This window comes from Loxodonta africana, chromosome 6, assembly GCF_030014295.1.
Source record: "Loxodonta africana isolate mLoxAfr1 chromosome 6, mLoxAfr1.hap2, whole genome shotgun sequence".
NCBI classification, from domain to species: Eukaryota; Metazoa; Chordata; class Mammalia; order Proboscidea; family Elephantidae; genus Loxodonta; species Loxodonta africana.
Genome location: NC_087347.1, coordinates 45,653,884 through 45,678,329, shown reverse-complemented (window position 1 = coordinate 45,678,329; position 24,446 = coordinate 45,653,884). Strand labels below are relative to the sequence as shown.

At 41.2% G+C, this 24,446-nt stretch overlaps 1 protein-coding gene across 1 annotated transcript in view; it reads left to right on the top strand.

The window, feature by feature from the left end:
* AOX1 (aldehyde oxidase 1) overlaps nt 1–24,446 on the top strand; it is a 90,769-nt gene that overhangs the window by 37,746 nt on the left and 28,577 nt on the right. Inside the window, 9 exon segments of the mRNA NM_001303261.1 lie at nt 5,296–5,465; nt 5,807–5,933; nt 8,603–8,725; nt 9,785–9,881; nt 16,630–16,754; nt 18,696–18,829; nt 19,836–19,923; nt 21,858–21,944; nt 22,765–22,956. Coding sequence (NP_001290190.1) covers nt 5,296–5,465; nt 5,807–5,933; nt 8,603–8,725; nt 9,785–9,881; nt 16,630–16,754; nt 18,696–18,829; nt 19,836–19,923; nt 21,858–21,944; nt 22,765–22,956 — 1,143 coding nt within the window.

The window sequence follows — 24,446 nt, the reverse complement described above, 5'->3', positions numbered from 1 at the left end:
ATTGTTGGGCATTCAAACCATCACAAAGCAAATTGATAATCTAGTGCTTAGCTCATTTTTCACATAATTATCTTGAAAGGAGTTTAAGTTATTATAGTTGCAAGACAAAGTTTTGGAAGCAGTATCTCTCCCACACAGACAGCTTTCATTTTTTATCTGTTTCCTGTGTGTGTGTGTGTGTGTGTGTGTGTGTGTGTGGTTTTCAACATCAGCACTCATGATGATTGTTTTTCCCCCACATCAGTGCATTTGCTTTGAAGCATTTTGACGCAGGTTCAAGAAATCACTGGTTTGAGGAAACAACATTCTTTCTTCTATAGGATCTTTAGCCACATACAGAGCAAAAGAAAGCAATCAAGTACAACTTCTTTCACCAGCAGATTTAACAGAGTGACTGCAAAAAGAAAGTGTTGTATCTTCAGTTAAAATAACCAATTTTATATTTGACTACAGAATATGACAGATAAATTTTGGAAAGTTTTCTCAGTCTTTTAGCAGGCCTCACACAGCAAGGTTTTGCAAGACTTTTTTCAATGCTATGTTTTTTTTTTTTTTTTCATTTTCTACTGTTAAAACTGGTATGTCATAGAGAACTCCCACAGTCGTTAACAGATGTCTGCAGATTTGTCTCCTTCATGTCTAAGCTTAGGAATTACCCAGAATTTTACTTTTCAGGAAGGGAACAACCTTTTACGGTTGTAAAAAAAGATGTGGGTCTTTTTTCACACAAATGTTGTTCAAGTTGAGAGGCCAGCTTATCACTTTGGGGGATATTTTTCAGAGGAAGCGGATCCCTACCATCTATAGCATAAAAGACCATATAATCTCTATAGTGGCTTGAATGGTGACCCTCACCCCCCTAAAAAAAAAAAGAAGGTATGTCCTAGTCCCAACCCCCGGTATCTGCAAATGTGTACTCATTTGGAAATAGGATCTTTGCAAATGTAATTAAGCTGTGGATCTCGGGATGAGATCATCCTGATTTTAGAGTATAAGAGGAAGGAGAGAGAGACTTGAAACAGACAGAGACATGAGGGAGAGGGCCTTGTGAAGACGACGGCAGGGATTGGAGTTATGCTGACACAAACCAAGGAATACCTGAAACCATCAGAAGCTGGAAGAGGCAAGGAAGGATTCTCCCCTAGTGCCTTCAGAGGGCATATGGCCCTGCCTATACTTTTATTTCAAACTCCTGGCCTCCAGAACTATGAGAGAGTAAATTTATGTTGCTTAAACCACCACGTTTGTGGTAATTTGTTACAGCAGTTCTAGGAAACTATTATAATCTGCAGCTCAGCTTCTCAAGGAAGAAGAAGATAACTACTGAGAGCATTTGATTATGAGGACAGCAATGAGCTATGTCAATGGAACTGGTGTGCGTTGGGGCTGCTTCAAACCCCTGCTCATGCCTGAACCCTGATATGTAGAATTTTCTCTCATTTTCCTATACACCCATGGCCTAATGTCCGTCTTTATTAAATGGTGGCTGGGTCAAGTTCTAAATTATTTTTCTTGGTATTCTTCTGGTTTTGGTAGCTTATGAAGTCAAAGTAAACTCAACAACAACCAAAAAAAAAAAAGCTTAGTCAATACTCTCTTTTTTTTGCACTGTATTGTAGTGACTATAAAATTGAAGTTTATATTTAAGTGAAACATGTGGATATTAGAACAGTAAATGCTTAGAAGTGGAGAGCCCTAACTGACTGCAGTTAAGGAGGAGGGAGAGAGAGTATACAGTAGGGATATATGGAAGTATGCAGTAGTATACGCCTTATAACAAGGTAACTGTGGAAATCACCCTACTGTTTGCATATAATCTCAGCCCACATTTGGTTGACGTTTTACTTTGTGTCACTTACACTATGAAGATTAGTTTTTTTTTCTTTTTTTCATTTTCCAAATAATAATAATGCTGAACATGTTTTCAAATTACACATGCCACCCTTCCCTCCTCCTGATATTCCAGGCCTTCCTCTAGCTAAGGGAATCTCTGATCTATCTCAAGCTGGAGGTTTGTTTATTTAGTTTATTATTATTTGTTTTAGTTCCTCAAATAGTTTGTCAATGAATAAGGACCACTATTCTCAATTTCCCTGAGCAGCAGAGGGCATCGGAGAACTGTATTTTTCACAGCTGTTGTCACTTAAAGCTCTCCATCGTAACCATGGCTCTTCTCCACTCATGGCCTTTGATAAATTAAATCCAGTGTCCAGAAGGAGAAAGAAAGCAACGCCTCTGCGTGAAAAGAAAATGTGCTAGTGGATCAGTAGGACCCCAGACTGCCTGAACCTTTCCCTGTGATTCCACAGAGCAGCGGCCTTGGGGCATTTTTATTAGGCCGGGAATGACTTTGAAACTTGAAAATCTGCAGCTGTGATCAAACTGAGATCCATTTTAGGTGGATTCAGATGCCTCATTTATTGTCAGTATGTCCTGATCATGACTTTTCAGACTGCACGTTCTGGTACTCAGATACAAAAGCCTTTAGCTTTTCTTTGCTCAGATGCCTTACATTACACTAATTTGGAAATAGGCTGGTGTCTTAGTTATCTAAAAACAAAACAAACAAACAAACCTGTTGCTGTCAAGTCGATTCCAACTCATAGTCGTAGCGACCCTAAATGGCAGAGTAGAACTGCCCCACAGAGTTTCCGAGGAGCACCTGGTAGATTCGAACTGCTGACCTTTTGGTTAGCAGCTGTAGGACTTAACCACTAGGCCACCAGAGTTTCCCTTAGTTACCTAGTGCTGTTTTAACAGAAATACCACAAGGGGATGGCTTTAACAGAGTTTATTCTCTCTCAGTCTAGTAGGTTCCAAGTCCAAATTTAGGGGTCAGCTCCAGGGGAAGGCTTTCTCTCTCTGTCGGCTCTGGAGGAAGGTCCTTGTTGTAAATCTTCCCTTGGACTAGGAGTTTCTCCATGTAGGTACCCTAGGTCTAAAGGATGCACTCTGCTCCTGGGGCTGCTTCTTAGTGGTATGAGGTTTCCCCACTCTCTGCTGGCTTCCCTTTCCTTTTATCTCTTGTAAGATAAAAAGGTGGTGCAGACCACACCCCAGGGAAACTCCCTTTACATTGGATCAGGGATGTGACCTTAGTAAGGGTGTTACAGTCCCACCTTAATCCTCTTTAACATAATCTAATCTTGCTTCATTAACCACAAGCAGAGATTAGGATTTATAACACGTAGAAAAATTATATCAATCACAGAATGGAGGATAGCCACACAATACTGGAATCATTGCCTAACCAAGTTGACACATGTTTTGGGGGGACACAATTCAATCCATGACAGTTGGCTTCTTTTTTTTTTTTTCACCTCTCAGTATAGGTTAACTAGATTTCTCTTCCTCCTACTGAATTATGTAACCCAGTTCTGCGAAGTTGGTCTCAAGGAAGGAGTCTCTGCCCAATCCAGGACTAAGGAGTGACACAGTGAACTGCAGTGAGGGGCAGCAGATGGGGCAGGATAGGGAGGCTTCCATAGCTTTCTCTGGACCTTCCATCATGCATTCCAGCATGCATGGGACCTCCCAGTTATCCATCCCCTCATGGATCTATCTGGTATTAGCTCTACGGCCAACCTGACTATATGCCTCTCAACTCGCAGTCTTCCAGAGAAGGCCAGTGAGATTCTGGCCTCAGCCCTAGCAGCAAACACAATGTTGATTGAGTTGTGGACAGGGTTGCCCATCAATGCTTAGCAGGCAGCCCCTTAGTCAGAGTTCCGGGCCCCATAGCTGCTGCTCTCTCCTTTTAGAGAGTATCCATGTGTCTGCTTGGCTGGCAATTTCCCTGGAGTTTCTACCTCCCATATTCCCATTACCAGCACCCTTGGCAGTACAGCCTACACCCTGGTCTCTGAGCTTTGCCTACATTATGTCTCTTAACTCCACCTCCTTCTTTCTTCATACCTCCAATAATTCTTCTCCAAATATCCACTGTATTAGTTTTCATGGGCTGCTGTAACTAGATATCACAGTCTGGGTGGCTTTTAAGAACAGGAATTTATTGTCTCAAGGTTATGGAGGCTGGGAGCCTGAGATCAGGGTGTTGGCCATGTTGATTCTTCCTGAACCTTGAGGGAGAATGTGTTCCATGCCTCTCTCCTAGCTTCTGGTAACCTCAGGCATTCCGTAGCTTGCAGCTACAGCGTAATTCCATTGTTTCGTGGTCATATGTCATATGTCTTTCTGTGTCTCTTTTCCTCTTTTATGGGCACCATTCAGATACAACCTCTCATATGAACTCATACTGGGAACCCTGGTGGCATAGTGGTTAAGAGCTACGGCTGTTAATGAAGAGGTTGGCAGTTTGAATCCCCCAGGCACTCCTTGGAAACCCTATGGGGCAGTTCTACTCTGATCTGTAGGGTTGCTATGAGTGGGAATTGACTCGAGAGCAATGGGTATGACCTCATATTAACTGATTACATCTTCAAAGACCCTGTTTACAAACCAGGTCACATTCACAGGTACCAGAGGTTAGGATTTCAGCATATCTTTTGGGGAGACACAATTCATTTCATAGCACCCAGCCAGCTAAGAAAGCTAACCAATTCCCATATTTGAAATACAGAAGGTGACAGTATGTTTCTTCTTCTCTACTATAGTTAATGGAACATATTTGCTTCAGAATCAGACCTTTCTCTAAGAAAGGGAAACACTAGTGACTCATTGCTCAAATTATACCTACTTTTGGCGTCATTCCTCACCAGTGTCGTCTAAAATATGAATCTTACCAATTACCTCTTAGACGTCCTCACGCAATATAGGGGGGAAAAAAAAGAAAAGCTCTTTTGGTTGGAGGCATACCCTCAATATTTCCTGTAAACATAGTCACAATATCATCATACTCTTCTGAAAATGTGTATGTGTCATGCCTAGATACAAACAGGGAAACAATTTCGATAATTATGTCCTCTTGCCTTAATTATCAAAATTGTTTTCCTGTTTGCCTTAGCAAGACAAGATAATTTTACATTAATAGGAAGAGAAATTGATATTTGTTTACTTATGCAAGTGAAATTTTCATAAGAGATGTTTGTGACCTATATTCAGAAATGTAGAGAAAAATAACAGTATGTATAGGGTGGCTATACATCTCGGTTTGCTTGGGATCTCAGTTTAGGCTTGTTGTCCTGGTGTTATTATTAATAGTGAATTTTTCATTCTCAGAAATGTTCTGGTTTGGGGTAAATTATATAGCTACCCTCTCACGGGACGTGTATAACATGATTACTTCCATTTTCTATATGGAATATAAAAATGATATGTTGGCTATTTATTAAATAGAATGTGGACCCAAGACAACTTCCTCAAGACCCAGTCGGCCATCCCATCATGCATCTGTCTGGTATTAAGCATGCCACGGGTGAAGCCATCTACTGCGACGACATGCCCGCTGTGGACCAGGAACTGTTCTTAACTTTTGTAACAAGTTCAAGAGCTCACGCTAAGATTCTGTAAGTGGTAAAGTATTTACTCTGTAGGGGTGAATGACTGCCTTTTCATTTAACTCTTGAGTCACACTGTCGGCAAAAGGTGCCCATCTCTTGATTCCCTCTACTAAAAAATGCTGACTACAGGTGAAATGGTATTGAAATGTAGGATTGACTAATTCGTATCTACATATGATAACCTCATTGTCCCAGGAATTTTTCCCAGTTGTCTGGCAGAGAACTATTGCAGCAGTTCCTTGACATATCTTAGCTTGCTCACATCTTATTCTCCAAATAACTACATTTTCAACGGCCTTTAGGCTGTGTGGTTGCTTTGAGGAACCCAACTGTGTGTTCTTACCTAGGTCTATTGATCTATCAGAAGCACTCAGCTTGCCAGGTGTGGTAGACATCGTGACTGCGGAGCACCTTCAAGGCGTAAACTCCTTCTGCCTTTCCACTGAACCTGAGATGCTTCTGGCAACAGATGAAGTACTTCATTTTTGTTTTTAAAAATAATTTCCTCAGTTAATCGTACTTCATATTTTCTTAAAGGTTGCATCTAGTGTTGGCATATCATAAAGGATTCTAATATTCTTTGAATGTTTATTATATGACACTATATTCTAGTATTGAATGAATTAAAATATATTCATTTTCAACATAAGTACAGAAGTTGCTAGCTATATTTAAAAAAACCTTTGGTGTTTTATATTTTCTGGTAGTAAGATACTATGCTTCTAACAAGTATGAAAAATAAATGAAAAACGAATAACGATAACTTTTATTTGCAAATCCCTCCCCAAAGAATCTCTTGCCATTACCCCAGTTTCGGTGTGTCCAGAGTTTGAGCCCAAGTTCAAGTATCTTTACCATGAAGCTTTTCCTTATCCTTTAATCCAGAAATTCTCTTTCCTGCCTCTGAGCTCACTTTGACTCATTCATTCATACTGTCATTTATTCAACAGGCATTTTTTAAAAATGAGTACCTATTATAGCAGGCCATTATATATAAATAGATGTGGTCCCTGCCCTCGTGGAGCTTACAGTCTAGAGGAGAAGACAAAGTGGTTGCTGATACACGTTCTACCTTGCATTAAGCTTATTTTTTTCTATGTCTCATATACTCCTCCCACCTAGTAAACTTCCTTGAGTGAGGGTCTATGTCTGATTCATCTGTAGCCCACACACTGCTTCCCATGTCACAGGGTAAAGGAGTAGAGGATCAGTGACAGCACTGTTGCCATATGAAAGTTTCAATGTTTGAAAACATTTGGCTACTGTGTCTTAAGACAAGGACAACAAGGGCAGTGTTCAGCAGGTTTTCTGCATAACTCAGACTTCTCAGTTCAGTGTTTAGCTTCATAGTTTGAAACAGTTCCTGCCTCTGGCTCTCACTAGCAAACTTAGTTGATAAAATTGAAAATTCGTTGCCCAAAAGTTTTAACTCAAGGTTGAAACTCCCCTGAAGCAGGACTGTGTGGCCCTGACAGAAGACAATGAAAGTTACGTCCTTTCCGTAAATGTTAACTAAACAAGTAAAGATGCCCAGGACTCCACAATCGTGCTTGCTTTCTGCAGTGTGCCATGGATTATGATTGTCTCAGGGGCTTATGCCACATCAATGTGACAAATCACAGTGGCAGAACCTCGCGACATTGTAAACTATTACCTTTGTTGGCTTAATTCTTATAACATTTGTGTATAGCACTTCGTGCCTTTTAAAAATCTTTTCATTACAGAAAATTTAAATATACACAAAGATAGAATAGTACCATGAACCCCCATAGATCCATCACCTAGCTTTAGCAGTGACCATCTTGCCATTCTTGTTTCATTTATCTTCCCACACCTCACACACCCAGCAAACACACTTCCTTGTGCTAGAGTTAACTTTTTTAATACCATTTTTTTCTGATTATAAAACTGCTATGTGCTCATGTTGAAAAGTACATAATAGGTTGAAGAAGATTTAAAAAAATGACTGATTAAGTTTGAACTGTGATCATGGTATAAGGTAGGAGAGAAAACTAAACAGTGTGGTGCCATCTGCTGGTCTAGACTGTTTTACCTTTCTCTACCCTTGATCTAGGGACATGGGTGGCTCAGTGGCAGAATTCTCACCTTCCATGCAGGAGACCTGGGTTCATTCCCAGCCCATGCATTTCATGCACGGCCACTACCTGTCTGTCAGTGGAGGCTTCCGTGTTGCTATGATGCTGAACAGGTTTCAGCAGAGCTTCCAGACTAAGACAGTCTGCAAAGAAAGACCTAGTAATTGGCTTCTAAAAATCAGCCAGTTTAAACCCTATTGATCACAACTCTCTAACGTGTAATCCATCATTAGGATAGTGCAGCCTTTTATTTTGTTGTGCAAGGGGTCACTGAGTCAGGTGCCGACTTGACACTTGACGGCAGCTAACGAGAACAACCCTTGGTCTTTTTCCCCATCTGACTTTCTACCCTGGTCCCTGTGGGAATTCCTTAGGTATCTACTCCCCTCCAGGTGAAGTGATGCTGGCTGCCAGCCCCTCTCCCCCAGGAAAGTTCTCTGTACATGGTTATGTCATGACTAGTACAGCTTCATGTCTCTTCACAAAAACCTGTGCTCTGCCCCAGTTTGTGATGAGAGTCATGCTCACCAGCAGCACTGTGTTATCACGAAAAAGCTCCCTTCCACAAGACACGCCCACTCTCTCTCCCTCCTCTGCAATTGAGATGGGCTGTGACATCCTGGTCCTCCCTGTCTGTGAAGGAACACTGAGTGCTGCCTCTCTAAGAGCAGCCCTGGTCAGTGGTGTGGTGGCCACAGGTGAAGCTGTGTGGCAGGCTGCCCTATAACAGCTGGCCCTTGAGCAGCCCCATCAGCTTGGCCTGGAGCCTGAGTCTGCTGTCTTGAAGTGGCATCACCCTTGCCCCTCTTCAGCCATCATTGTCAATGACACAGCTCAAAGATCTGAGCCTCCTGCAGTGCCCAGGGTCAGCAGGCCACCTCTGACAAATGCACTTGCCCTACCAAGGCCTTTGTTAGCTGAGCCACTGCAGTTATAGTTATATACAGACAGGAAGGTGTCATTTACTGTGTGTCTAGCTCTGTGCTAGGAAGGAGGAAGAAAATGAATCTAAGGAGAGGACCTGGTGCCTGCCCTCCTGTGTTGTAGGTATTTTGTGTGGGTCAGCTTGTCTGCGCTGTGGTTGCGGATTCCGAGGTCCAGGCAAAGCGAGCCGCTAAGCAAGTGAACATTGTCTATGAAGATTTGGAGCCAGTGATCCTAACAATCGAGGTAATGAGTTCCATGGTGGTGCCAATTCCGGGGCCAGAAGAACAGATAGCAGTGGTATATCGATTAAAATGCTTTGGCTCTAATAACAGGACAATCTGACTCAAAGTGGCTTCCAAACGATAGGGGCTTTATTGGCCTCAAACTGTGTTTGTGTTGGTAACGTTACCAAAGACCTGGTTTCCTTCTGCCTCGCCTCTCTGCCACAGATGGCAGCCAGTCGCTGTGAGCATTCCTTGTTCACGTCCAACGAGCAGGAGAAAACACTGCTGTTCCAACATTCCCAGCAGGAGTCCTGAGACTCTGCCTAATTAGGCCACTTAGGTCACATGTCCACCTCTGAATTAATGACTGGCCAGAGGAATAGAGCAGGTGTTGGTTACTGCTGGGAGGTCAGATTTTTTATGAAGTCATGGGCTGTGTGGGGGAGTGGTAGACACTAAATGGAAATCTAGTCACTGTTTGAAAGGGGAAGGTAAGACGAATACTTGATGGGCAACCAACAATGTCCAGGACAGGTGGACACGTCCTGTAACTCTCTGTTTACTACTTCCTACTCCCAGAGTATCTCAGTATTCTCTATGAAGCAAATATTGGAGACAATATTTTTACCTTCTTTAATGCATATCTTAAATGAGTATAATGTCTTCCAGTGTCTTGTTGACTGAAACCAAATGGAAAATTGCATTTCCTATCCTGTTTTCTAGAAGGGAGTTAGAAACATGCAAAGATTATCAGATTCATCACCATGAAATATGGCAGGGTATTTTTCTGCATGAATTTCATCAGTCCTTATAACTTACCATGTAAATTTGTTAGAGTGAAAATTGGGAAAGCAGCGTAAGTAGATGAGATTCAGGTTTTTTTTCTGGGCACACTCTGTGTTTTGGACTTAAATGGGACGTGTGCATTTGCTCCTTGGGGAGTCTCTCTGAAGCTGGGTCTGAGCTCAGCTCGGTGTCAGGCCGGAAGTGCATGGGATTCCAGGGTAGGAGGGGAAATGCTGTCCCAGCTCAGGAGGTCTCTTGCCCCAGCTGCCTCACTTTTCAATTCTCTTTCTAGGAAGCTATACAACATAACTCCTTTTTCGAGCCAGAAAGGAAACTGGAATATGGAAATGTTGATGAAGCATTTAAAGTGGTCGATCAAATTCTTGAAGGTAAAACTATGTGAACCGAGAATGGGACAGGAAGCAACCCTGTAAACCTTCTAAGCATGTCTGGTTTAATGCCATCTTTCTCTTCTAGAAATAATCTAGCAGCCTGACAGGGTAGCAGAGTAGGGGGGTGGTGTTTGTTCCTCAGGAACAGGCATCTTATTAACAAAAGTGTTTTCCAGTGTGCATGAGGAGGGCCATGGAGAAGCAAAGTGAGAGGTTGAGGCCTTGCCCATGGCAGCCCCAGGCACTGGCCACCTGTCCCGTCCAGACCCTGGTTGTGACAGGTGAAGTCTCCTGCCTCTCTCTCACACACACACATCTGTATTTCCTGCTGTGCAACTACTCTGCAAGGGGGGTGTGTTATTATCCCAATCTTTCAGATTGGGAGACTGAGGCTCAGAGTGATTAAGGAGCATGACCAAGGTCATACAACAGCTACTAGGCTGGTAGTCGAATTGATAGCCTTTTAGGATTTCCAGAGCCCATGTTTCTTTCTCTGATTCCTCCCTCTCTCATTTCTTTTCTTTCTTCCTCCCTCCCTCCCTTCCTTCCAGATGTTTTTCCTTTATGTATATATACATAAAATTAAATGTGCCTCTTAGAAAACAGTTGATTATAGCTTTCCAATAAAACTTTTTTTTTGAAATTACTTTAAACATGGAGAAGAGTTGCAGAAATACAAAAACTCCCAATTACCCTTCACTCAGATTCCCCTGTTAACATTATACTTGCTTTATCATTCTCTCTCTCTACATATTTATATGTATATATATACATACACACACATATATACATGTATGCTTTTTTTTCCTGACGCATTTGAGAGTCAATTGTAGACATGATACCTCTTTACCCCTAAGGACTTCAATGTTTATTTTCTAAGAACAAGGACATTCTCTTACATTAACATATAGTTATCAAAATCAGACCATTAACGTTGACCTAGTGCTATTATCTAATCTACAGATCTATTTCAAGTTTTGCCAGTTGTCTCAATAATGTTCTTTACATAAAAAATATATCATTTATCATGGTCAGGATCACACAGCCTGCCTTTTTCTTCATGACCTTGACTTTTTTGAAGAACACAGGCCAGTTATTTTGTAGAATGCCCCTCAGTTTGAGTTTGTTTGATGTTTTCTCATGATTAAATTCAAAGCCCATTAGTGAACAGAACTAGGAAACGCACATATCTGTATTTCTATATCTGCTATATAAACCCAAACCATACCGGTTACCAACAAGTTGATTCCAACACATAGCAGCTCCATGTGTGTTAGAGTAGAACTGTGCCCCAGATGGTTTTCAATGGCTGATATTCGGAAGTAGATCACCAGACCTTTCTTCTGAGGTGTCTTTAGGTGAATTTGAACTGCCAGCCTTTCAGTTAGTAGCCCAGTGCTTAACCATCTGTGCCACCTAGGGACACACACACACACATATATGTATAAAACCAGGAATTCATACTGATACCTTCAATTCCAGTCCATCATTACAGGGTTCATTCTAGGTTTTCCCCTTTCCGTTTTTGTAATGCTCTTTAAATTGATTTTTTAGAATTAAAAAAAGTTCATGTATAGTAAAAGTCACTCTTTTTGATTTGTACTTCTATGAGTTTTGGCAAATTCAGAGAGTTGGATAATGTCTTAGTTATTTAGTGCTGCTATAACAGAAATACCACAAGTAGATGGCTTTAATAAAGAGAAATTTATTTTCTCAGGAGGCTAGAAGTCCAAATTCACGGCACCAGCTCTAGTGGAAGGATTTCCCTCTCTGTTGGCTTTGGAGGAAGGTTCTTTTCTGTTTTCAGCTTCTATTCCACGGTGACTGTGGTGATCTTCATGTGGCATGGCACCTCTCTTCCCTATCTCTTCTTCCTTGCTTAATCTGCTCTTTTATATCTCAAAAGAGATTGATTGACTTACCAAAGATATAAAAGACCTATACAAAGAAAACTACAAAGTACTACTGCAAGAAACTAAAAAGGACCTACTTAGGTGGAAAAACATACCTTGCTCATGGATAGGAAGACTTAACATAGTAAAAATGTCTATTCTACCAAAAGCCATCTATACATACAATGCACTTCTGATCCAAAATCCAATGACATTTTTTAATGTGATGGAGAAACAAATCACCAACTTCATATGGAAGGGAAAGAAGCCTCAGAAAAGTAAAGCATTACTGAAAAAGAAGAAGAAAGTGGGAGGCCTCACTCTACCTAATTTCAGAACCTATTATACAGCCACAGTAGTCAAAACAGCCTGGTACTGGTACAACAACAGGCACATAGACCAATGGAACAGAATTGAGAACCCAGATATAAATCTATCCACATATGAGCAGCTGATATTTGACAAAGGCCCAGTGTCAGTTAATTGGGGAAAAGATAGTCTTTTTAACAAATGGTGTTGGCATAACTGGATATCCATTTGCAAAAAAATGAAACAGGACCCATACCTCACATCATGCACAAAAACCAACTCCAAGTGGATCGAAGACCTAAACATAAAGACTAAAACAATAAAGATCATGGAAGAAAAAATAGGGACAACGTTAGGAGCCCTAATACAAGGCATAAACAGAATACAAAACATTACCAAAAATGACGAAGAGAAACCAGATAACTGGGAGCTCCTAAAAATCAAACACCTATGCTCAACTAAAGACTTCACCAAAAGAGTAAAAAGAGATTGATTGAAGCCATGCCTACACTAATATAGCCACATTCACATAACAATGGAAACCCATTCCCAAATGGGATTATAACCACAGGTATAGGGCTTAGGATTTACAACACATGGTTTTGTGGGACATAATTCAATCAATCCATAACAGATAAACACCACCACAATCAAAATACAGTTAAATTAATGTTCACTTATACAATCAAATCTTAGTCCATGCTTTTTTCCACCATTCTCCACTGTCATCTGTATCATCCAGGCTATGGAAACTGTCCTGTAAGATCTCTGACGTACCCAGAAGTGTTGCTGAGTGGGAGTGGGGTGCCTTCACCACCACTCAGGACAGGGGATAGTCATTTGGGATTGTCTGTCTTCAAGAGAATTTCCAGGATACTGACCTTTAGTGCATGTTAGAAACTACCATCACTCACCCTAACTTTTCTCTCCAATTCTGATCCCAAGAACAGGAAGAGCTCTAAGACATACCAGCTGTGAATACACAGCACACCCAGTAACACAGTGCCGTCAAAGCTGTGTAATATATAATCAGTCACTCCCGCCACTTGAGTTCAAAGCCCATCATGTATTTATAACTCCATAGCTATGTGTTAAACTTGAAGCTAGTCATGGGCCAACTGGATAATATCATCTAGAAGCTATAGAAAAGACACCTTGTACTGTAACCCACCAATATTCCTTGGCATCCTGCCTTATTAGCTGTGTGACCTTGGCAAGGCACTTCTCAGTGCTCCGTTTCCATACTTTAAAATGATATGGATAAAATAATGTCAATCCCAGAGGTCCATTATGAAGTTTAAGAGATAATACATGTGTGCTTGGCACAGAGCCTAGTACAGAGCACACAGCTGAAGATCAATAACTGTGAGCTACAATTAGCACATCAGTTAAGTGCTCAGCTGCTGACCAAAAGGTTGGTAATTCTAATCCATCCAGCAGCTTCATGGAAGGAAGACCTGGTATTCTGCTCCAGTAAAGATTACAGCCTAGGAAACTCTGTGGGGCAGTTCTACTCTGTCATGTGGGTCACTGTGAATCAAACTTGACTCAACAGCACCCAGCAACAACAACAATTATCATTAGATTTAAATGTTGTTCTCTAGAAAAGGTTGTCTGTTAGTGAACTAATACACTGACAGGTGTTCATTTACCAAACCCAGTGTTTACCAGTTTTTCATTATAAGAATCATTGAGGATATTTATGAAATCTAGAGATTCCTGTGCCCTTTCTTGGAACTCTGGGTTTGAAGGATCCAAGGCAGCCTAGGAATCTGTTCTAATAGGTTTTTATCAGCACTGTAGGTGGTTCTTAATGGTAAGTAAAATGTGGCAAACCCTAGAGGGGCAGGTTTGATTTGTAGGAGAGGAGGAGGAAGGGGAAGACCTTTCTAGTATAGCGAGTCCATGGCATGAGCATCTTGGAAATACCCATAGTAGAGGGGTACCTCTGCTCATGTCTTATTCTTGCCATAGTATATTTTTGTGTGAGAATTCAATTATTGCATTTTTTTCATTGACATCTTTATAAATACTACAGATTACTTAATTAGATAATTTGATCTGTCTCTTACTTGAATTTTAACTTGTTACCTGCCTCATGCCCTATTAAAAAATATAACCAAACCCGTTCCCATAGAGTCCAACTCATAGCAACCCTATAGGATACAGACCAGAACTGCCCCATAGGGTTTCCAGGGAGTGGCTGGTGGATTCAAACTGCCGACCTTTTGGTTAGCAGCTGAGCTGTTAACCACTGTGCCACCAGGGCTCTGAAAAATGGTACAGGAACCTGTAAAAAGAAACATTTATACTACTTTTAAGTTTTCATTCTCTTGACTCACTAGTTTGAGGTCCTTTTTCTTACTCCGTTTGGTTTAAGAATTTTTGACTATTTGAATGAGCAGTAACTAGAGGTAATAGTCATAACATTATATAGCACTTTATCTGCCTCTTAGAAAAATACCTGTTCAAAGAGAAAAAACAATGTTTAAAATATAAAGTATGTGGAGCATTACATCAGGTCTTAGAATGTGTTCTTGTAGGGAGTGATGTTATTGTTGTTTTTTTTACCAACTGTGAAGAAATATTCATGGTGCCATAGCACTGGAGGGGCGTTAAAGATCTCCATTTACAAATGAGCCAGCTGAGGCCAGAGAGCATGTGATTGACCAAGAATCTACTCTGTTTCTGACGCTGAAGTTAGTGTTCTCTCCTCTACGTTATGCCTCTTCTTGTTTATCCTTTTTTTTTTCTTTAATTCTGTTAGCTGAGATGGGCTTCGCACTGGGTTACCAAACCAACCTGTTGACATCAAGTTGATTCCAACTCATAGCAACTCTATAGAAGAGACAACTGCCCCACAGAGTTTCCAAGGAGTGGCTGGTAGATCCAAATTGCCGACATTTTGGTTAGCAGCCGAGCTCTTAATCACTGGGCCACCAGGGTCCTGCACTGGGATAGTAGATGACAATCTCTATGGCAGGGTTTGCAGGAGACCTAAGAAAGCGCTGAAACCAAGATCATTTTCCCCACAAACTGCCCTGTTGAGCATAGCAAAGATAGACTCCTTTGTGTCTTAGAGGGTTTTTGGTCTTTAAGGGCCTCTTATTAAAATGTATGTATGCCTGGAGGAATCACTCCTAAACCCATACTGGGCTAAAATTTTATCCCATGGATTAGCTGATCAAATTGGTTACCAACCAAGAGCGCTGAGAGTCACACTTGGGTGAAGAAAGTACATGTTAAGATAGGGGCTGGGCAGCAGTGTAATAGGGCTCTAAACGTTGCCTGTCTTACAGGGTTAAGTGGGAACAGCTCTGTTTGTATATTTATTTTCTAGCTTTGTATGTTTTAAATGAAGTGGATATTTAACACCGTAAATTCTGAGTGGATAGATGGAATCACTAATACCACAAGCTATGAATTTTGAGCCTGGTGACAACAACGGGGATTTGCCAGTGTGCAGTCTCTGCTAAAAGCTTAAGTTGAAATTGAGATTAGTTCTTGAAATTTTAATATTTATATTTCCTAAGTGAAGAAGAACCTGTTCATTCTTCTGTCCTCTTACTTTACTCAGGTTTTAGATAAGATAGGAGGCTTCTGTCTTTTTCCAGACTCAAATGTAAAAGATTTCCTTAAGAATTTCCCTTAAACAATTTGCAAGTTACTATTATCTGGTACATTTTTAGTTTTTTAAAAGTGGTGCCTTCCACCTAACATGATGACTGGTCTTACTTGTATTCTGTTTGTTCTCCGTCTTTCATCCTTCCCCCTACCACCTTCCTGTGAGCTCTATTTGTATTTATCTGTAGTTTGTTTTAGTATATCTCTTTGTATAGATTTTTTGGTGGTAGCTCTAGCTGTTAAATTTTATACGTATATAAACTTATCACATCTGGTGCCAGCATTTTACCAGCTTGAGTAAAGTACAGACACCTCACCTTATTTGTCTTTATTTACCTTTCTATCTTTTTACTCTCCTCATTTATAATATAATTTTCTTAAATATTTCCTCTGCATACATTGAGAACCATATGAAGCAATGTTTTATTTTTTGCTTCAACCACTAAACACAATTTAGAAAATTCAAGAGGAGATGAAAAGTCTATTGTATTTACCCATATTTTAATTCTTTCCATTGTTCTTTCTTCCTGATGTTCCAATATTCCTTTTTTTATCATTTCCTTTCTGTTTCAAGTACTTGCTTTAGCCATTCCTTTAGGGTAGGTCTGCTGAAGACAAACACGTCTACTCCATCTTTGTCCTGGAAGTCGATTGCCATAGCATTTCAACTATGAACATGTACCTTTCCCTATGACCAGTATATTGGCAGACACGTTGGATTCCCCTACAGAACTCTACTCAAAATCTGCAGGTGTAGTGAAAGCCAAACGTTGTTTTTTATGGCCCTTCTTTCTCTTGTAGCTTGCTGCCCCAGCAGAAGCACTGCTAGTGGAATTCCCACATAAGGTGATAAGAGCTGGGGGTGTGTGACCTTTTCTATCTGACTGCCTCCTTGACTCGGGTGTATTTTTCTATGACAGGCGAGATACATATGGGAGGTCAAGAGCATTTTTATATGGAAACCCAAAGCATGCTTGTGGTTCCCAAAGGAGAGGATCAAGAAATAGATGTCTACGTCTCCACACAGTTTCCCAAATACATACAGGTAATATGGGGCCATTGTAGAGGATACACGGCTGAACAGTTTCTACTAACAAAATGTACCAAGAGCAATTAGTGATAAAAACGTCATTTCAGAAACCGAAAGGGTAGTGGGTACTAATAGCCACATCCATTTTGGTATTAATAGCCATATAATTTCAAAGGCTTTAGGACAGTGTTATTAAAATAGGGCCTTTTGATTGTGGTTCTGTAACTTTAAAATCAGTTATAGAACCAGCAGATCTCTTTTGCTCTCCTCTTGACACTGTTAAGTATACAAAAGAAAAAAGAGAGAGCTCTGCCCTCCAAAACTTTACAGCGACTATGCACATGAAGCAGTTAGGAAATAGTACTGGACAGAATGCAAAACAGGTACTAAATCAACAAGGTCAAAATCTACATGGGTGGAGGAAATACAGGGAAGTAGGGTTTGCTAAGGGCTAGAATAATCCAGGAGGTCCTGTGAAGATGTCATAAATTTGGATTTATAGTGAGAGTGAGATTTATCCCGGTAATTAGGAAAAGAAAGACCATTTCCAGGCAATTCCACAGCAAGATCAAACACCATTCCCTCATTAGTTTACTCATCCATTCTGCAACACTTATTGCCTGTGTCCTGTGTACTAGGCAGCATGCACATAATAAAGCAGGAGCAACACAAAGGCTACCCAAGCTGGAATAAGGGTGTTAGGGGAGGCTAGGTGTAAGCATGGGGATGCATATAAGGGAAACAACGCAGAAGAGGGATCTTGATTCAGTGGGTCTGAGGAGCCAGTGTAGTTACCACAGCAAGCAGGAATGTAGGAACATGGAGAATGGGGCCTTTAAAAGGTGGAACACTAAGAAGAATAAACTCCAATCCTTTTCTGTGCCTTGTTCTCTGTGTGGCCTTGGGCCTGTCACTTCATCCTCCTGAGGCTCTTCATCTGTACAAATGAGTTGTTAGATGATATGACCTCTAAATGCTGGAATGGCGAGGAAGAGAGAGACCTGCGTTCAGGGAAGAGCAACTGGTCAGCCTTAACAGAAATCAAGTGGTAGGTGAGAAGTGCTCATTCTCCAGGGGAGACAGTAGAATGCAGGGGAAAGGTCCAGTCTGGAAGAGGCTTGGAAGGCAGTGAAATCTCACTGCTTCAGGGACAATATCCCTAGGGATTAGTGTGCCCTACAGATACTTCAGAAGCCTTGGTGGCACAAATGATTAAGCACTCAGCTGCTAACTGAAAGGTTGTCAGTTAGAACCCACCCAGCGACTCCGTGGGAGAAGGACCTGGCAATCTGCTCCAGTGAAGATGACAGCCAAGAAAACCCTATAGGACAGTTCTACTCTGTCATACCAGGTCACTGTGAGTCTAAATCAACTTGACGACACACAATAACAAGAGGAACACCTTAGGTATAATTTACAGGAAAAACAAAAAAATTATTGGTACCAACATATCTTGTTGGTATTGAAAGGCTTGTGGTTGTTCTTGTGTGCCATTGAGTTGATTCCAACTCACAGTGACTATATAGGAGAGTAGAACTACTCCAGAGGGTTTCCAAAGCTGTAATCTTTATGGGAGCAGATCGTCTGATCTTTTCTCTGGAGGATCAGCTGGTAGGTTCAGCCTTTCGGTTAGTAGCTAAGCATTTAGACATTGTGTACCAAGAGGGCTCCTTACACTGCAAGGCCTACTTAATATTAAAAAAGGCTTTAGCATTGTCATTATAACCCAGTACTGCTGAGATCAGTCAGGGACACATGCTAAGGTTACTGGAAATTTGTTCCCTCATTTAGCAGTTTGTGTATCATCTAACATTAAGGAATCAAAAGGCGCAGTGTTGTCTCACTCCCGTTTCAGAAGTCACTTTCGTTTTGTTAGAACGGTGGATCTAACAGTGGGTCACGATTAAGCCCTTGCTGAAGATGGGTCAGATTAATGAGAACTGTTAACATTCACAGGACATAGTTGCCTCAACCTTGAAGGTCCCATCTAACAAGGTTATGTGCCACGTGAGGCGTGTTGGTGGGGCGTTTGGGGGAAAGGTGACCAAAACTGGCATCATGGCAGCCATCACCGCATTCGCTGCAAACAAGTAAGTGGAGAAAGTCTGTTAAATAAACTAAAAATAAAATGAGGCCGTGTGAAAATTCTCAGTATTGGAATTAATGAGGAAGAAGCTGGGCCAAGATTATCTAAAATCGTGTATAATATACAAATGTACAAAAAGCTGCTAGTTTATTATAATTTCTTTCTTATATTGTCCAGCTACATATTCTGAGAACCAAAATGAGAATTATTGGAAGGATTAAAAACCACAATAAAAACAGGATAATACCTGTAGAATAGGCTATAAATCTTTATGGAAGCAGACTGCCACAAGTTTCTCCCAAGGAGCAGCTGGTGGGTTCCAACTGCCGACTTTCTGGTTAGCAGCCGAGAGCTTTAACCACTGCACCACCATGTGTTAAAACTGAGCTTTTGTATACTAACGCATATACATACATATGCGTATATATTCACTTAATTTAAATGGAATTTTCCTTTTGTTACGTTTTATTTACTTATATTGCCACTTTCCTTTCAGGATCTCAAAATATTACCATAGGAAATTGTCTCTGGAGCAGGCACACCTAGATGGCTTAATTTCTTTGCCAAGTAATGTAGGCCAATTCCTCCCATCCCAGGAAGCAAAAAAACCCTGATTCCAGACGTATCCTACCAGGGAGCACCTGGCAATTAGACAACAGCTGAGCTCCTCCATTCACAATGAGTCTATTATGTCTGTAACGTGGCCTCAGAACATTTGCCTATAGCAGAGGTTGTTATCACAGTGAGAAACACGCCACAACGGTGCTCTGGAGCCTCTGGTACCCAAGAGCCTCCCTCCGCCTGGTAAATGCCTGTGTTCTGCCCTGACCCAGAGAGGGGAGGCCACAGTGAAAGCCTGAGAGCAGCACAGCCTGCGGGCAGGGAGTGGTTCTGCTCTGTAATGTGTGTGGACTCTTCTTAAGCTCTCACTAAAAAAGGAGTTATATAAACCCCAGATACTACCAACTTGGTGAAAGAAGTTTACCTCTCTTGATTTTTTTCTGTTTTAGACAGGGTCGTGCAGTTCGTTGCATTCTGGAACGAGGAGAGGACATGTTGATAACTGCAGGACGCCACCCTTACTTGGGAAAGTACAAAGTAAGTAAATGAAGAAGAAGGAAAAAGGACTTAAGTTGTAAATACAACATTCCATAAATGCAGAGTGCAGCAAAGCAAGAAGCTTTGGCTCTTCTCTAGTACTGAGCAATAGTTAGCAGACCAGCACGTTGTGCTTCTGTTAACTTTCCATTCCTTGTGCTGACTGATCACTGGCTGGCTCAGTGAAGCATTTCTGCTTTGCTCGGAGATGTCAGTTTGTGAAAAAGCACAAGCTGGTATTGGCTACTATGGAGTGAACAACTGGAAAATATGTGAGTATATATATCCGTGAAAGTAGATCTGATAATCAACCATACGTATTGCCACATATAAAAGAAGTGAAAATAAAAGTAATTCCTATGACAATAGTGTTATGTGAAATTGCGGTTAGTTAAGATCGGTTCTTCATTTTTCAGTATATCAAGGGTAAGTTTGTAAAATGATGTCCCAGAAATTTCTAGAACAATTCCAAAGTGGAAATTTTTTTTTTTTCTGCTATATGATTTTACTAGCATATTTATCAGGGTGGACTAACTGGCACCACCACCCCTTTGAACCGCACTGTCCAACGTGATAGCCACTAGGCACATGTGGCTATTTAAATTTAAAGTAACCAAAATAAATAAAATTTCAATTCCTCAGTTGCTTTAGCCATATTTTAAGATCTCAATAACCAGATGTGGCTAGTGGCTACTATATTAGACAGTGCGGATATAGAACATTGCCATCATCACAGAAGGTTCTGCTGGACAACGCTACCTTAAGGCCCCTGAGTCTTCCTATGGATCTTCTGCAGGGGGCAGCAGATAGAGGCAGTGAGGGAGCTTGGAGGATCATCTGGGAGATGTTTTAAGTACCAGGTCTGGAAACGGCGAATCTTTCTTCTGTCCATAACTTCGTTGGCTGCAACTCTGTCTCATAACTGCAAGGAAGGCTGAGAAATGTAATAGCCTTCCCCCATGCTCAGTATGAAAGAAAGGAGTGTTTGTTGAATGTATAGCATTGCCTCTGCCACAAGTAGTGTACCTGAACATATATTTTTAGAAGATAATGAATGTATCTATTTCAAATCACAGTCACCCTAAGCTATGTTTTGAATTTGGTTCAGTTCAACAAAGATTTATTGAAGTGAACTTAATCCTGAAGGAGATTTCAGTTTTATTGGGAGAATTAGACTTACATATAGGAAGTCATTAAGAAAACAATGCACATATCATAGCCTCTAATTAAAAGGTGAGGCAGACATAGCGAAACACTATGGAAAGAGATGAATATGAGTTAGACTTCATGGGCCGTGCCTTTGGCCTCTCTTCTGGTTACTGCGGAAGAGACCCAGAAGCAGAGTGCAGAGAGAAAACAGGGTTGTTGGATACATCTTAAAAGCAAGATTGAGATTTATTCCTAAGACGTCCAGGAGCACCAAATGCTGCTGAGAGTTTTGGTTGAATTGGGCCCTCTGAGAAAAGTGTGCAGAGTATGTTACAAGTGGGACACCAGGTTTGGAGATTAGAAAATGATCAGTGGCTTTAAAGGAAAAGGTTTCGGTAGAAATATAAGGATGGGAGCCAGAATTCAAGGAGCTATGGAAAGAATGCAAGGTCATGCATGAAATTATACATTTTGATTTGCTTTAGGAAGAGAGAAAGGGGTTGACTGAGCCACAGTGACAGATTGAACAGGAGGATTTTTGTTGGTTTTGCTTTTATGTATTTCTCTACCTTTCCTTTTTTAAAGGATCAAAGGACTCTCTGTTTGAAAGGAGACCGTCTTGGAGAGAGTGGTTGTAGAATAAATGATGTTTTCTAGTTTTAAAGTGAACATAGGCTCTCTCTGAATGGGACAGAAGTAACCTGTGGACAGTTCACATGTGACATGTAAACTTTAGAAAGAGTTGGCCCTAGTGCCATTATCAAAAGCCAATTCTCTTCCCCCAGGTTGGATTCATGAATGATGGCAGAATCTTGGCCCTGGATATGGTGCATTATAGCAATGGGGGTGCCTTCCTGGATGAGTCATTATTTGTAAGTGTTTTCAGGAACAAATTCACATTCTGGAAAGAGTATTATGCAAAATGATTTAATTTGAAAAATGTTCTATAGTCAAATCATATTTAATTATAAAAGCATAAAGACCATCATTGTACGGATAGCCATAGGTCACTTACTGATGCTCACAGAGTGAGCCCAGAGATCTTGACTAAGTCTGCACCTGTGTGTTATTTCCACACTTCCCATGCTTATAGTACTTTTCCTAGATGTAAGCATTAGACCAGACTTTCCCAGCCTTGGCCCTATTGACACTTTGGATGTTTAGCAACATCGTTGACTTCTACCCAGCAGATGTCAGTAGTACTGCCCCCTTGCCCCTACTCCATTTTTGATGAAAAATGTCTCCAGACAGTGCCAGATGTCCCCTGAGAGGCAAAATCATCTCTGATTAAGAACCATTGCATTAAACCAAAGACCAAAGGGTTTTTTTTGTTTTGTTTTGTTTTTCCTCTTTTCCGAGAATATTTTGTTTATTACATTCTACAGATCCAATGCTTAGGGCCTATGAACTTTTCAAAGGCCTTTGGAAGTGTTAGAAACCTGAGTAAAAAAGTATTGGCTCTAAAATATGAGAATAAAAAATAATGATTTCAGAAGAAAAATTACTCAAGTCCTTTAAAATTATTTTATAGCACAATATATTTAATTTGAGGCAGGGGTATATTTTAGCATGTTTGAGGTGATGTAGGTAGGGTGGGGCTGCCATTTTGACCACTTCAGTCTGAGGTCTCAGGATGGTCAAACAAGTACAGAAAGACGAGGGTCTTATCACATCCACTCTGAATCTCTCCAGGTGATAGAAATGGGAATTCTGAAAATGGACAATGCTTACAAGTTTCCCAACCTGCGCTGTCGGGGCCTGGCATGCAGAACCAACCTTCCATCCAACACGGCTTTGCGTGGGTTTGGCTTTCCTCAGGCGGGACTGATCACTGAATCCTGTATCACAGAAGTGGCAGCCAAATGTGGTTTGTCCCCTGAGAAGGTAATACTAAATTAGTCAGACACCCAAAAGACACCAAATTTCAGAGCTGGGAGGGCTTTTGAGGGTCATTCAAGTTGGGAATTTGACATTCAGAGAAGTTAATGCTTTGCCAAAGGTTAACAAGCTAACTAGTTAATAGAGAGCCAGGCCTCCAATGTTTAGAGATCCTTGTCTTAACTCCTCAAAAATCTTGGAGACAGAGAATATTGAGGAACACTGGACTCTAACATGTTTAGTGAGGAGCCTTCATTGGCTGGGGATGTAACTGCTACTAACAAGTTCCATCAAACCCATTTTTCCTGAGTAGTGTACTTCCTTAAAAATATCTCAGTCGGCCATTACAAAGTTTTAGTTATTTCAGTTACTAAACTGGTTTCCTTCCAGTTATTTCAGTCCCAACTTCATTCATTAACATGAACTTTTTCCTCCTCTTGTGCCTCTTACACCTCCAGATCCTGGAGTGGAGTTAGGGTGGGGAGACATGGTGTGCTCTCTCTTACCCTCTCCTCCTCCCCCTTGCCTTCCATGGTGGTGTTGGGGCTGGGAGGAAGAGGAAAAGGACCAGGAGAAACTTCAGAGTGTAAAAACTGAAACCCAAACTGTTGAACTTCATAGACCATTTTCTTGCCCTCTACTTTGGTGTCAATTCAACAAAGATTTATTAAAGGAACTTTAATAAGTTTGGATTTTCAGAAGCAGAATACAGACTTAAAACAGATGTTGGATACGTTTTAAAAGTAAAGATGAGATATATTCCAAAGACCTTCAGCAACACCAAATGGGGCTGGGAGTTTTGATTGAATTGGACCCTCTGAGAAAAGTGTGCCTGTGACTTCTCCCCATGTAACCTCTTTCACCAAGTTCACTGTCCTCTCCGTGGCTAGATGTAGCCACTCTTTGAGTATGTTGTCTGTGGGCCACATTTCTGTCATTTCTCCCTGACATTGACAATCCCCTGTGAGGGTCTCCAACTGACCCTCAGCTGGCATCTCACGCAACATTTCTCTGATGCTCATTTTGCCTCATGCCACAGCCACCCTTGGCAAGCCCCTGGCCCCAGCTCATCAGCCTTCTTTCCCCCCAACTTTGGGGTCTGTGGCTATGCACAAGAGCCATCCTTTTTATGTCTCTTGAACTTAAGGGTAGGGTAGCCCTTGTCCTTTCCTTCCTGGACAACCCATCACAGCCCATCTCTCTGTAGCATATTTCATAGCATTAAGGAGGAGAGTCAGATGAAGGCTCCCCTTCATCCCAAGGAATTTTAGGGAGACAATAAACCCGAAGAAACCCAATGCCATACAGTCAATTCCAACTCACAGTGGCCCTATAGGACAGAATAGAACTGCCCCATAGGGTTTCCAAGGCTATAAATCTTTATGGAAGCAGACTGCCACATCTTTCTCCCATGGAGCAGCTGGTGGATTCAAACTACCAATCTTTCAGTTAGTGGTGGAGTGCTTACCTACTGTGCCACCAGAGCTCTTAGGGAG